This window comes from Gymnoscopelus microlampas, assembly GCF_963454915.1.
Source record: "Gymnoscopelus microlampas genome assembly, chromosome: 20".
Taxonomy (NCBI): Eukaryota; Metazoa; Chordata; class Actinopteri; order Myctophiformes; family Myctophidae; genus Gymnoscopelus; species Gymnoscopelus microlampas.
Genome location: NC_139957.1, coordinates 20,463,343 through 20,478,342, shown reverse-complemented (window position 1 = coordinate 20,478,342; position 15,000 = coordinate 20,463,343). Strand labels below are relative to the sequence as shown.

The following is a 15,000-nucleotide window of genomic DNA, read 5'->3' as shown; positions in this document are numbered from 1 at the left end:
CCTGAAACGAATCCAGTACTGTTGTGATTGTTAGGATTATTTTTAGTCTAGAGATCAATGCAATAAAATATGGATGGTAAAATTGACCTGTTGGCAGTTTAAGGAGGTAATACAATCAGTGCTATTGTAGTGTAATCTCAGTATGTGGCTTCAAAACCAAGCACCCCGAAAGAGGGCATGCCTTTGACCGCGCAAGTTAAAAATAAAACCTAGACACTGTGATTAGTACAGAAGAGGGTGCAGCCATCTTGCACCAAACCAGATAAGCTGGGTCTTGGCTCTCGGGCAAATGCTCAGCAAAGTGGACTACAGGCTCTTGTTTTACATCACATCTGTCTGGCAAAGATGAGCAGGAAACAACACTGGGGACACACCAATTACTCAAAATGCCAGAGATATGTCAGGGCCTCTCTTAAGCAGCAAACATGGAAACAATATAAAAGTGAATCATGTGGCTTGTTTTTGTCTTTCAGTTTCTGGCACGGAGAGTACAGGGTGGCGGTGAGCATCAATGACTACCTGGACATCTACTGTCCCTTCTACGAGGGTCCCCCGTCCCACGGACGCATGGAGCGATACATTCTCTTCATGGTGAACCATGAGGGCTACACCTCCTGCCAGCACAGGATGCGCGGCTTCAAGCGTTGGGAGTGCAACCGTCCGACGGGCCCCGACGGGCCCCTGCGCTTCTCAGAGAAGTTCCAGCTCTTCACTCCTTTCTCCCTGGGCTTTGAGTTCAGGCCCGGACACGAGTACTACTACATCTGTAAGTCAACCTGTGTGTAACTAACCATAATGGGAGCTTCTGTGGGCACTGGGGATGTGTTCTCTCCTCCACGTCATCAGTGCCCATACCCTAGGTGTGGTTGGCGAAAGGGCCTTTCTGTGTGGAGTTTGCATGTTCTCCCCGTGTATAAAAAATATATAACAATGAATTCATTATGTTATGAACAATTACAGATCATTTTTCACAGCTAATTCACTTTTTAAATAGCTTTAGAGACAGTCCATAACATGCATGCTCTTTCACAGTAAATAAAGCAATAGCCAGCACTCCAAAGTCCTTCTGGTACTTTTATTTCATATGCACGGACAACAGCATAAACAGACGCGTTTCGGCGTCAAGCCTTCCTCAGCGTGTATGCATGCTCTACCTACCTACTAGGGGTGTGCCGATACACTAATTTCACAAAACGATACGATACGATATTTGGCTCACAACTTCGATACGATTTCGATACGATACGATACGCACTTTTTTTATTATGAAAATATATGGAGGAGAAAAAAATAAAATGCAAACAAATAATTCTGTTTTTGCATTATTCAGACATGCAAACTTGTAGCTTTTCAGCTACAATAGCCGTTTTGAAACCAAATAGTATGACACCTGACCCGAAAAAAAAACATGTTGTCACTCTTTTCACTTCGGGGCCGTTTGCATGCCTGATTATTATGATTGTAAAAAAAAAAAAAAAAAAAAAAAAATTATTATTTTTTTTTTCAAAAACGATATTTTTTTTTTCCAAAACGATACATATCGTCGCGAAAACGTATCGCGATATATCGCGGGACGATATATCGGCACACCCCTACTACCTACACTAGAAAGAAGATCACTGTCCTTTTTACTGAAAGTATTAACCTGTCAAAGTTTACAAAGATGAAATGAAGAATAAATAAGATCATCATAGGCTTGATTTATACAGTATAAGATTTAGACCTTACCAATTTGATTTAGTTATATCCAATACTTTGGCAATTCTCCTGCTGAATAATAGTAAAGATGTTTTACTGGAATATATCACTATGTTTCAATAAAAGCGTTGTGTTAATATAAATATGAGAGGATAAAATGGACCCAAATCAACACATAATCAATTTGGGTCAGTTTTTAGACTCTCAGCTTTACAGTAAATTAATGCACCCATATGCTCGAAAGATAAGCTCCTCACGTGTGTAGCATGTGTTTGTGGGTGTCCATTTGTTTGTGTAGATCATGTATGTGTATGTGTCCTTTTGCATAATATGCAACAGCCTGCATAGATTATGTGTAGGCTAAGTATGTATGTGTGTGTGTGTATGTGTGTGTGTGTGTGTGTGTGTGTGTGTGTGTGTGTGTGTGTGTGTGTGTGTGTGTGTGTGTGTGTGTGTGTGTGTGTGTGTGTGTGTGTGTGTGTGTGTGTGTGTGTGTGTGTGTGTGTGTGTGTGTGTGTGTGTGTGTGTGTGGTATTGGAATAAAATGATCAGCTGCTAATTTAAAAATCACTGGTTTGTGTAATAATGTATTATTTACTAATTTTGATGACATCATCACGCAATGACATCATGACATCATCACAACCATGTAACTGTCCTTTAAAGTGACTTGTCCTAGGTACAAATGTGATTTACCAAGAAATCAACCTGCTTTCTTACTACTTCCTTTTGTAAATTGGTTATCAGCACTGATTCGTGTTGGTGAGTGAAATGTTTCACTGGGTGGTACATCTGAATGGAAGAGAAAAGAATTACTTCCATGGTGCTGTGGTAGTTGGACACGAGGTCTACTGCTTTGAAGGAGGCAAGTCGAATCAGCCTGAAGTGCATGTCTTCAACACAGTGTCTCTGTGCTGGATGATGTTACCCCCTGTGATAGCTGGAAGAGGAGAACGTCACCTTGAGGTTCCCTACATATGTGGCCTGCAGTCAGCTATGCTGATCGAACATTCCATCTACATTTTGGTGGTCGGACGTCTTTATGCATTTGATGTCGACACCCACAGATGGTTCAAGCCCAGGGATTGTGGGAATGTTCCAGAGAAGGGGCACTGCGACTACTCAGCCTGTGTCTTGGGGAGGGCCATATACGCAATATTTTATTATATTAGTGCATCGAGGGCTCGATGCACTAATGTCATCTACAAGTTGGACACCACCACAATGGTCTGGTCTTTAATTAACACCAGAGGCACTCCACCAACTGCTTGGTTGGGTTCCTCTGCCACCATCATTGGGACAAAGATGTTTGTATTTGGGGGCAGAGAGGCTGGGGCACACAGGCTTAACAACAGCATTCGTGTGTTTGACACAGAGACCAACTGCTGGCTGAGCACTCCTGCGCTCTTTCACCGTCGCTCTTTCAGCGGCGTCCCACAAGGACGCAATGATCATTCAGCCTTTGCCTACAATGGAGAGCTGTACATATTTGGTGGCCAATGCCATAACAAGGACTTGAATGATCTGTGGAAATTCAATCCAAAGACCTTCTCCTGGAAGAAGGTGGAACCCAAAGGAAAAGGACCGTTATCAATGTATAGAATGTTATGTTGCATGGTGGGAGATCGTATGATCATCTTTGATGGATTCAAGCGATACTTCTTCAGCTCCCATGGTTATAACGCAGCGCCTGTTCACACTGATGAACTGTTCATGTTAGATATGAGGCCTAGTCTGAAGACATTATGCAAGCTAACAGTTATTCAGTACAATCTGGAGCAGTCAGAACTCCCACACAACATCAGATGGGAACTGGCAAACCTGAGAAAAAACGAAACTGAAAGAAATGGTTCTTCAATTTGTGCGGCAAAATATACGTCTTTATGACGAGTATTCGGGGCATAATCTTTGGATGAGAACCATGGCGTCCCGGAATGGAAGCGAATGGATCGGAGGAGAGGAGTGAAGATTCGAGCGAAGGAACAGCTACGGAGGTTCTCGAGAAAAAAGTGAATATATTCTGTTTAAAGAAAAGAGGTAACACTGAGTTGATATGAGGGAGGAAGGTGGAGGAGGGAAGGAACAATATAAGAAGAAAGAGCAATAACATTGACGTCATATTGTCATATTTCCATATTTTTAGGAGCAACACCCCCTCCTACTGGTTCTGATTTTATTATTATTATTATTATTATTTTCTTTTTTAAATAACACCAACTCATATGCGGACTATGTTAGAAAATAGGGTTTCTATGAAAACAAAATGTTTTTTGTTCTATTTTTCCATTTTTGGGGTTAAAATATTACGACATGGGAAGTTTGCGGTGGCATTACACCGCACGTAATCTTTTTTTTGCTACTGAGGGGCCCTACCTTGTGGCCAGCCCCCCTCATCTATCGAAGGCTTTATGACGCCTTCATCTGTGTTAGGAAATTCCTTGTATCATAGTTATCTTTTTTTGGGCGGTGCAACCGCCCCTATATGTGAGGTTTGGACATCGACATTCGCTGCACTGCTTGGCCACCATTGTACCCCCCTACACCCCTAACCCCTACACATTCAATGCAAATCACTGGCCACCATTGTACCCCCTAACCCTGCACCGTGATTGGCCACCATTGTACACCCCTAACCCCTACACATTCAATGCTAGCTGTAATATGATTGGCTGACTTTATTGGCTGACTCTATTCAGGACTGTGATTGGCTAGTGAAACACATGACACACGTGCATAGCCCTATAAATAGGACCATGCACTTAAAAAAAACACATTTATGTATTTTTTTAAGTGAATCACCCATTGTGGACCAACCATTGTTTATTTATTGTTTATTGTTAATAAATAGCACCACACACTTCAGAAATATTACTTTTCTTTAAGTGAACTTCCATCACTGTGATGACCACTGTGACCACACCGCCCACTTCACACTGGGTGTGATTTTTGGGCGGTGCAACCGCCCCTATATGTGAGGTTTGGACATCGACCCAATTGCACCCCCCCAACCCTGCGCTGTGATTGGCCACCATGACTCTACTCAGGACTGTGATTGGCTAGAAACACATGACACATGTGCATAGCCCTATAAATAGGACTATGCACTTTAAAAAAAAAAAAATTATGTTTTTTTTAAAGTGAATCACTTCCATCACTGTGATGACCACTGTGACCACACCGCCCACTTCACACTGGGTGTGATTTTTTTTAATGTCTTGTATTTTTGTTTCAGTTTTTGAGCGGTGTAGCCGCTCCTATAAGTGGGTTTGGGACCCATCCGTGGCGAAAGTTTTTCTTTCCGTCGCGAAAATTTGTCTTTCTCTGTACTGTGATGGGCTGATTGGCTGTGACGTACTGTGATTGGCTAGTGAGACGCATGATGAAATTAATAACTCAGAAATAGCACCACTCACTTAAAAAAAATACTTATTTTTTTTAAGTGAGCTTCCATCACTGTGATGACCACTGTTGTTTTTGAGCACCGAGCGGTGCAAATATACAAGTGTCACAGCAAAGGGTCTGAATACTTATCTTTGCAGGACGTGCTGTGATTGGCTAGCGAGACACATGATGAAATTAACTTAAAACTTTGCTCATAAATAGCACCGCTCACTTGTGATTTTTTAGTTACAGGAAGTTACAGGTACTGTATGTTCTTTAAAATGCGGGATGTTGTTGTGATCTGGGAGTGTGTGTGTGTGTGTGTGTGTGTGTGTGTGTGTGTGTGTGTGTGTGTGCGTGCGTGCGTGCGTGCGTGCGTGCGTGCGTGCGTGCGTGCGTGCGTGCGTGCGTGCGTGCGTGCGTGCGCGCGTGCGTGCGCGCGTGCATTTGTGCCTTTATGTGCGGCTTTGTTTGTGTGTCCGCCCCTGCTCAATATGCAGGTGCAAACGATATTTAAATATGCAATCACGAAAACTTGATTGAGAACTCACACAAACACAATCGCCCATCCCCTTGCACACACCAATATACCTTCCATCTCTCTCTCTCTCTCTCTCTCTCTCTCTCTCTCTCCCTCTCTCTCCCTCTCTCTCCCTCCCCCATTCTCTTTCTGTCGTTCTCTTTATTACTCTATCCATCTCTCTCTAACTCTGTCTAGATTTTAAGTGGTGTGCTCAGCAAAGTGGTGAAAATGTCACCAGGCAGGCGTAGTTTGTAATCATTTTTATATTAGCCGTATTGATGTTTCTCCTCACTTCAACAAGTGATATATTAGTACTACAGACAGGCCTTTCCCCCGAGACTGATGATCTCAACAGCTTTAAATTAAAAAAGAAATTCTTCACCACACTTAGAAAATTATTCACAAGTTCTATTTGACCTTAGTTTTAATTTACTTTGTGGTTCCTGATGGGGGGGACTTATTACATCAAGGCACTTCAGATGGTGCTGGATAAGTTAATCACAGAAGTATGCTAAATTAATACCAAGGCAAAAAAAAACTACAAAACATTTATTGACACAAGTCCATACCCTGGGATGCACACACCCGAACTACATTTAGACTTTGGACTATGAGTGACTACACTACTCCCATTGCCTGGTACAAAAATGCTTTAAAAAAATCTGCTTAAATCTGAGACATTTTAAATATCAGCTTCGTCAGTCCCTGCCTGTGTATGCAATTTCAGATCGATTGGCCAACCCACTGAGGAGACAAATCTATGAGAACGGCCACCTGTAACGGCTAACTGTATAAATGTCCCCGTCCGACCATTAGTCGTGATGTCACCCTAACAACCAACCAACAACCAAGAAAATCATGGCATGACTGTCTATCCAGACTATGGAACCATGAACACGACTAGAGCTTCATTAGCCCATGGCAAAAATGCTTGTACCGTAAACAGCTTAAATTTTGGAAAAGTTCCAAATCAGTTTAGTCAGTCCCTGCAAATGCCAATGGTCAATGGACATGTGCAATTTCAGATCAATTGGCCAACCTCCTGAGGACAAAAATGGATGAGAATCGGCAGAGTTTTCAAATTTGGGACAAACATGAAAAATCCTCTTCACCAGTCCTGTGGCAAAAACACTTATACCGTAAACAGCTTAAATTTGATGCGAAAGATCTGCTTCCTTGGTCCCTACATATGCCAATGGACAATGCCATGTGTAATTTCCGATTGATTGGTCAACCCACTGAGGAGAAATGGATTAGAATGGATGAGGACAGACAGAGTCTTAATTGAGTGACAGAGTTAACAAATATTGAAAGATCAACTTTGTCAGTCCCTGTCTGGGAAAATTAGCTGTGTCAGTCCTTGCATATGACAATGAGCAATATAATACCCATGAGCAATTTCAGATCGATTGGTCAATCTACCGAGGAGAAAAATTAGGAGAAAAATGGACTGATGACAGGTCGACAGAGAGACAGACAGATAGACGGAAGGATGGACAGATTTTTCTCCATTTTATAGTAACTTTGCACCTATTCAATAGCTGTATGGGAAAGGACTCATTGTCTCCGCCAGGCCGAACGGTGGGAGACTATGTTTTTGCTCCGGTCCGTCTGTGTCTGTCTGTCTCTTTGTGTGTCTGTGAGCAGCTAATATCCGGCACTGTTGGACCGATCGCCGCAGAGCTTTGTAGACACACTCTCTGGATGCCAGAGCAGAATCTCTGTTCTAAATGTTTCATGTCGGCCTGTTATAGCGCCACCATGAGGCAGATATTTGCAAGATTTTTTATATTACTCCTATGTATTTTGTCCAAACTTCACGCAAGTCATTACACATTATCTTGGTAGTCATGTGATCAAGACTTATCTGTCAGATTTATCATATTCCATTCCGATTGGCTTCCAAAGTTTGCAAGACTGGCCTGTTTAATGGCACAAATCATGAATGCAGGGACGGATTATAGCTTGTGCACAGTGTGCACGTGCACAGGGCCCTGAGCCAATGGGGGCCCTTGGATTTAATAGGCTTTTTAAAAAATATATATAATAAAATATATATATTGTTTTTATTGTTATCGAGATTATACTCAAGTACCTACTGTACTTGAGTTTAATTTTAAGGTATTTTTTACTTGACTGGAGTATTCCAATTTGCAATACTTTTACTTCTATTCCAATACATCTCAGAGGCAAATAGTATACTTTTACTCCACAACAATTATTTGAAAACTTTAGTAACTACTAGTTGCTTTGTAGATTCAAATTATTATGACAAAACATACATAAAGCACTTCAGCCCTATTTAAACTTTGAAAATAGCCGATCTACAAGCTCACAAGCGATGCAATGCTTGTGAGCTTGTACATCTGCTATTTTCAAAATATTTTAATACATTTGATTTTAGCCATGGACCCCCATCTGAAAATGTTTAATTTCTGTCTGGGCCTGAGTTATTTTCAAATATTTAGGTTTTGACACAGCAACACTACATTATTGTGCTTTATAGAAGAATGTAACAAACCGAAAATGGCAATAATTTAACGTGTCAAAAAAGAGATAATGTGCATGCTGTTTTGTGTGTGTGCACAGTCTGAGTTTTACCCTTTTTACAGATAACGTACAAACATATAGTCATGTACAGTATATGCTTTTTGTCAATTAAACATAAATGAAATCAGTCAATAGAAGGATTTCAAACAAGTGAATGTCTTACATGTTCTTTCCCACTGTTGTCGTTCTGCAGTGTACGTATGCAACATTGACTTGCAAACGCTTGACTGCCATTGTCTTAGCTTTCTGGTGCTAATAATATTGTCCTATGTGGGCGGGTGGCAGTAGCCTAAAGGTTTGTGACCAAAGGGTCAGCAGTTCGAATCCCTGAACCAGCTGGGAAAATCTTGGCAGAGAAAGGGAATGAGCAATGCTCTCCCATCTGTCAACAGCTATCAGTCTGCCCTTGAGAAAGGCACTTAACCCCCAACTGCTCCACTGCTCATTGGCCAGCAGTAAAACATGGCGCTTGAACTGGGCAGGTCCCAGGTGTAAATGAATGGCTGGTGGAAAGTGAAAGACGGCCATGCTTCAAGAGAGCGTGCATGCTCAGCAAGCCTTCACTGGATAAATAATATTTACAAACAACCGACTGGTAATGAATTACCCTCAAGCAAAAGCATGGAGAAGCATTTCCAGTTGAGCCAGGCCTGTGATCTGCACGTCATAAAGAAACAGCAGGCAAGAGACAGGGAGCTGAACAGAGCAAAATAACCAACACTTCAATTCCTGCTGCACATTTCCCAGTCCATGGAGACATAATCAAACACACCCACACACTCGCGCGCGCACACACACACACACACACACACACACACACACACACACACACACACACACACACACACACACACACACACACACACACACACACACACACACACACACACACACACACACACACACACACACACACTCGTTTCCAGTCACACATAGAGATGAACAAGGGCCCCTCCAGAGTTGTATGGTTGCTGAGAGTATTGTGTGTTGGTGACCCCTGGGGTTAGAGTGTGTTTCCGGAGACTGTGTGTGTGTGTGTGTGTGTGTGTGTGTGTGTGTGTGTGTGTGTGTGTGTGTGTGTGTGTGTGTGTGTGTGTGTGTGTGTGTGTGTGTGTGTGTGTGTGTGTGTGTGTGTGTGTGTGTGTGTGTGTGGGGGTAGGATTGGTGGAGTTGTCAAACATTTGAGAGTTTGTGAAAGGCCATGTCCGTCAGTCAGTGTGATTGACATCCACACAAAACCATTGCCACCACACACACACACACACACACACACACACACACACACACACACACACACACACACACACACACACACACACACACACGCATGCACCACTGCCATATATCCTAACCTCCAGGCATGTATTGATGTGGCACGTTGACCGCTTTTCAACACTCAGCTTTTCCTGTGTGTGTGCGTGTGTGTGTGTGTGTGTGTGTGTGTGTGTGTGTGTGTGTGTGTGTGTGTGTGTGTGTGTGTGTGTGTGTGTGTGTATATGTGTTGTATGTGCTTCCTAAGATACTCAAAGGATTGTTTGTCAAGCTGTATTGATCAATGACTGTGATTCTTGTTCAGGCCCGTGTAACTGTCAGAGTGCATGGATTTATATGTTTCCATTTGTGTGTATGTGTTTTGACGCATGTGCGCGGTTGAGTGCATTATGCGTGTGTGTGTATATGAGTGTGTGTGTGTGTGTGTGTGTGTGAGTATTTGTATGGGTGTGCGTACGTGCAAGGGTAGGTACGTACGTGCACGCGAGTGTGTGTTCGTCATGTGTTTGACATGTTGACAGGCCTGCTCCACCCCTTACTTCTCCCAGCTGCCATCTTGATGAGGTTGAGTGGGTTTCAATGGGTTTCCAGGAGAGTTTGATTGTGTTTGTCCTGGGAAACGCAGATAAGACTTCTAATGGTGACAAAAGTGTTAGAGGCCGCGGAGAAAAAGAAACGCCGGAGAAAGGAAGGTTATCTGTCTGACTGTCTGTCTATTTGTCTGTCTGTCTCTCTGCCCATTAGTCCACATGTCCTTCCGTCCATCAATCCATCCATCTGTCATTCTGTCAATGTTATAATTACTTGTTTTTTTTCTTCTTCTTTAACCACATGAACCCTAGAGTCCCTGTTTTGGGGGCAAATATTCATAATAATCTCCAAGATCTCCAAGCTGAGCTTGTAGATCGGCTATTTCCGGCGAACGGATTTGGTGTAAAGGGAAAAAAGGAGCGGACCAAGGCCCCCCTCCTGTTTTCGCAGGAATGGACAATCTACAAGCTCACAATGTAATGTGTTGTGAGCTTGTAAATCATCTATTTTTGCCAAATGTTCATGCCAGAATAGGGACGCTAGGTTTCATGTGGTTAAGTGGTTAATTTTGTAAGGAATGTAGTTCAGTGGTTCTCAACCTTTTCTGGATCGGGGCCCACATGAAAATCTTGAAAAGTGTTCGTGGCCCACCCACGCATTTTCAGAACATATTTATTTTAATGTCAATCGATAGCGTTGCAGATTTTTTACATTTTCTTTTTATATTAATGTTATTTTATCATTAAAATCGTAGTGTTTTGACAATTATTTGGGGGCACACTTGCGATACCCTCGCGCCCCACCAGTGGTCCCCGGCCCACAGGTTGAGAATCACTGTTGTAAGGGATATATATAGCTGATAGCCCATTCCCACCGCCATTCTCCATCATTCTCCACAGAAGCAGAGGTAAATGTAAAAGGAACACAGAACAGACACGACGTGGGGGGACAGATTCAGTACCCATATCGTATCAAGCAGGGGGGCCCAAAGCACTGCATCATCTCCAGGCAGGGGTTATGGGATTGGAGCAGCGGGTGGATTTGAGTCAGATCTAGGCATAAGAGGTGGTGTGCGGGGGGAAAGCAGAATATGGAAGACAGATGAAGGGCAGAGAGAGGGATTGAAGGAAGAGAGGAGGGCAGAAGCACAGGGAGGAGAGGGCAGCGCGAGGGTCACATTTATTTCCTGGGATCTTGATGACGGCCCACCCCCAGGTCATGGGGGGCTCTGACTGCATAGACTTGCTAGGAGTGTGTGTGTGTGTGTGTGTGTGTGTGTGTGTGTGTGTGTGTGTGTGTGTGTGTGTGTGTGTGTGTGTGCGCGCGCGCGCGCGTGTGTGTGTGTGTGTGTGTGTGTGTGTGTGTGTGTGTGTGTGTGTGTGTGTGTGTGTGTGTGTGTGTGAAATTAAGCATAGTTTATGGCTAATCAAGGATTTGTTTATCTAGGTTTTATTTTCATTTGGGTTGTATTGCACCACTTAATTTTAAGCACTGCTTAACAAATCAGTCATTAAAACCTTTAACTGTGATTAAACTTTTGTCCTGCAATTCATTTTGTCCACCATGATGGGTTGGCCAGTGTAAATAAACAGCAACAATGTTACTCTCTTGAGACTACTCATTAGCATTAATCTTTTCTTCCCTTTTGAGAGAAAGCTGGCATAGACATATGTTAAAAGTAGCCTGTGGCAGCAAAAGAAGAAATTATTTAAACTGTAGTGTGTACCATTAGCTGTTTCCTAACCAAGCTAGGAAAATGTTGCAGCGCAGATGGACTTAATCTCTTTTGCTGGAGCGAGGCTGTACAGTAGCTGCATTTAGTAACTGCCATGTTTAATTGCAGCCTTGATACATTTTATTTTATTGCATTACACTTTCTTTGTTGATTCGGTACTGCTTTCAAAATTCTTCATCATTGCAAATCTCAACAGGTTTGAGAAGGTCCCTTCCTATCCCATACTCAGAATTAAATGAACACTAATGATTTTTCTGTATACCTGTGTGCATTGCATATGTATTCATCCTTGATCCTTGCATGTGTATTTGTGTCTGTGTCATGTACATTTTGGTACATGTGTGAGCATGCACGTGCACAGGTTCCGGTTTGGTCAGATAGTTGACCATTACTTCTCCCACTCTGTTTCCACTTCCAACTCTGTTGGAACCATTGATCCCAAGTTCAAACAACGCTAGGAATCCAATTTATTGTACCGTGAAGTTTGAAACATGATAAGAAACTTCACAGCCCCTCCACGAGCAGGACAAAGGCCATGAAACCTTTTATTAAATGTTGTCAATTACTTCACGAGAGGAAAGGGAGGAGGGCAGGGGGAGGGGCAGTGCAATCTGCAGGGCGAATCGTTTTCTCTCACAGTTAATCTGGAATCTTCGGTCTCATCTCTTGCTTCCTCTCCTTGCAGCATCTCCTCACCCAAACCATGTGGGGCGGCCATGTTTAAAGCTGAAGGTGTATGTCAGACCTCCAGGTAAGTCACGCTCTAACTACACACACACACACACACGCACGCACGCACATACACAAATGCACACAGGCACGTAGACAAACACACACGCACTTAAACACACACATGCACCGTCCAGATTGGCTATCAAAGTAACATTAGGGGAGAATGAGAGGTCTGATAGAATGCCCTGGCAACACTCTCTGCTCTGATTCACTGGGCAGCCAGGCAACACTTCAACACACACACACACACACACACACACACACACACACACACACACACACACACACACACACACACACACACACACACACACACACACACACACACACACTGTGTGTGCATCTACAAGTGTAATCGAAGACTCACATACAACTACATTGTTCTTTCACGTACAAGCGAAAGGAACACACACACAGACATAAAGAAAATGTCACATGCACACACCCACAGACACAAGCATACATGTGCTCACGACACATTCACACCCATGGTCCCGTTAGCACACATTCACCTAAAAGCACAGACGGAGGCACACACACACACACACACACACACACACACACACACACACACACACACACACACACACACACACACACACACACACACACACACACACACACACACACACACACACACACACACACACACACACACACACCAACTGGCCCTCACACACACTTCACATCAAATCACATCACATCACATGGAGTGAGAGAGAGACCTTCTGTCCTTGCGCAGAATGAACAGAATGGTTTGGAAAGTGTTCTATCTAAAATGATGCGATGCTATTCCAGTACTCCGTCAGGGCTGATTCTATAATAACAAAATCAGATAGGAATCTAACCCATTAAGACCTGGAACGCATTCTGTGTGCCATTTTTAGATTTATTTGGGCTATTCAAAAATAGCAGATCTACAAGCGAGTGCCGCGCTATGAGCTTGTATATCTGCTATTTTTGAATAGCCAAAGAAAACAAAAAATGACGCACATATGCGTTCCCGGTCTTAAAGAGCTAATAACCCATCTATCAGGGACAGATGTAATGTAATAAGAATCCGGTTTTCTGTGAGATTCACGCCTCTTCCGCCATCACAGTCCAGTGTGAAAAGATGAGGTATGATTAGACTTGCACCCTAGGTATTCCCTCTTTTCCTCATCATTCAGTGTGCACTCAGGCAAGACAGTACATTCTTTTGAAAATAGCTCGGCCCGTCGTAAAAGGAGGAGGACTGGAGGAGAACTGCCTATGCAATTGCATCGGGATAGTGTCCTGTTGGAGAAAAGTTTTAATTAAAAGTAATAAGTTATGTTAGAAGATTATGTGTTATATTAATTTCACAAAACATCCTCAATTGTAGTGCAAAAGGACACTTGCTGCAAAGCATATCTTTTTGAAAAATCAAATAAAAGTCTAAATAGCCTAATGGTAGAAAAACGGCATTGTTATTAGTGTGCATGAATATAAAATGTACAAAGGTTTCTGAAAGTAATGTGTTGCTTGACATAATAATATTAACTATTTTGTAAACGTAATATTTTGTTTTACTTCATCATCATAATTGCTTTGTTACTCATGAAAGTAATATTATACATAATGTGTGTTATACGATTAACACTTTCATATCCGGTGTATGTACATTATTTCAAAACCCCTTCCACACACACACACACACACACACACACACACACACACACACACACACACACACACACACACACACACACACACACACACAGATAATTTATCTTGAAATCTATCTTAAGTGGTTTCCCAAAGCAGATTTTAGCCTCCTGAGTATTAAACTGCAAGCAGGCATCGCTACAGAATTAAATTGGGGATAGTAATATGTCTCACTGCCGCGATGACACGGCTTTGAGGCTCTCTGGAAAAAGGAGCGGAGTCAGCCGTCATGGTTTTCCAGGACTTAAAACATGCCATATCCGGCAGAGAGTGGAGGGAGGGCGGGGAAATGCTCTCTTCCTCCTGCATAATTACTGAAACAACATTCATTCATTGTTTTATTGTGTCATTACTTTAGCTCTACTCTTTGATTCTGCTCTTTGGCGCCAGTGTTTGAATAATCCAATCTGGCATTGAAAACTTTCATCTCATCTGTGAAATGTTGTTTTCGGCACTGAGCTCTGAGCCACTGCACGTGCTTGGATGTGTGTGTGCGTATGTGTGTGTGTGCGTATGTGTGTGTATCAGCTGCTCCAGATTCCAAGTCTCTGTGATTAAACTGTAATTAGGTTGGTTAAACCCCCCGCAGAGCTCCGTTGCTGTCATCTCCACTCCTCCCTCTTCCTCCTTCACTCTTTCCTCCTCACTTCCCCTTCTGTCGTTTTCTCTCTACCCTTCCGTGGCTGATGCTGCCGCAGAGGAGGAAGAGGAAGGACAAGAGGAAGAGAGTTTTATGTTTTGTCAGTCACTTTCCAAGTCTGTGTTTTTCCGACCCCAACAACTGTTCCAATTGTCTTACTCTTGTCTTCATTCAAAACAGTTGTTCAGTCACTCTGTTTCATATTGTCATGTCTTTGTTGTCTCTCTCACAGTTCCAATGTTTTGTTGTTTG

General features: G+C 42.8%; 1 protein-coding gene across 1 annotated transcript in view; it reads left to right on the top strand.

Annotated features, from left to right (window-relative positions):
• efna2a (ephrin-A2a) overlaps nucleotides 1-15,000 on the top strand; it is an 89,952-nt gene that overhangs the window by 74,500 nt on the left and 452 nt on the right. Inside the window, exons 2-3 of the mRNA XM_084043865.1 lie at nucleotides 474-766; nucleotides 12,376-12,441. Of these exons, the coding sequence (XP_083899991.1) occupies nucleotides 474-766; nucleotides 12,376-12,441 (359 nt within the window). The remainder of the gene's footprint in view (nucleotides 1-473; nucleotides 767-12,375; nucleotides 12,442-15,000) is intronic.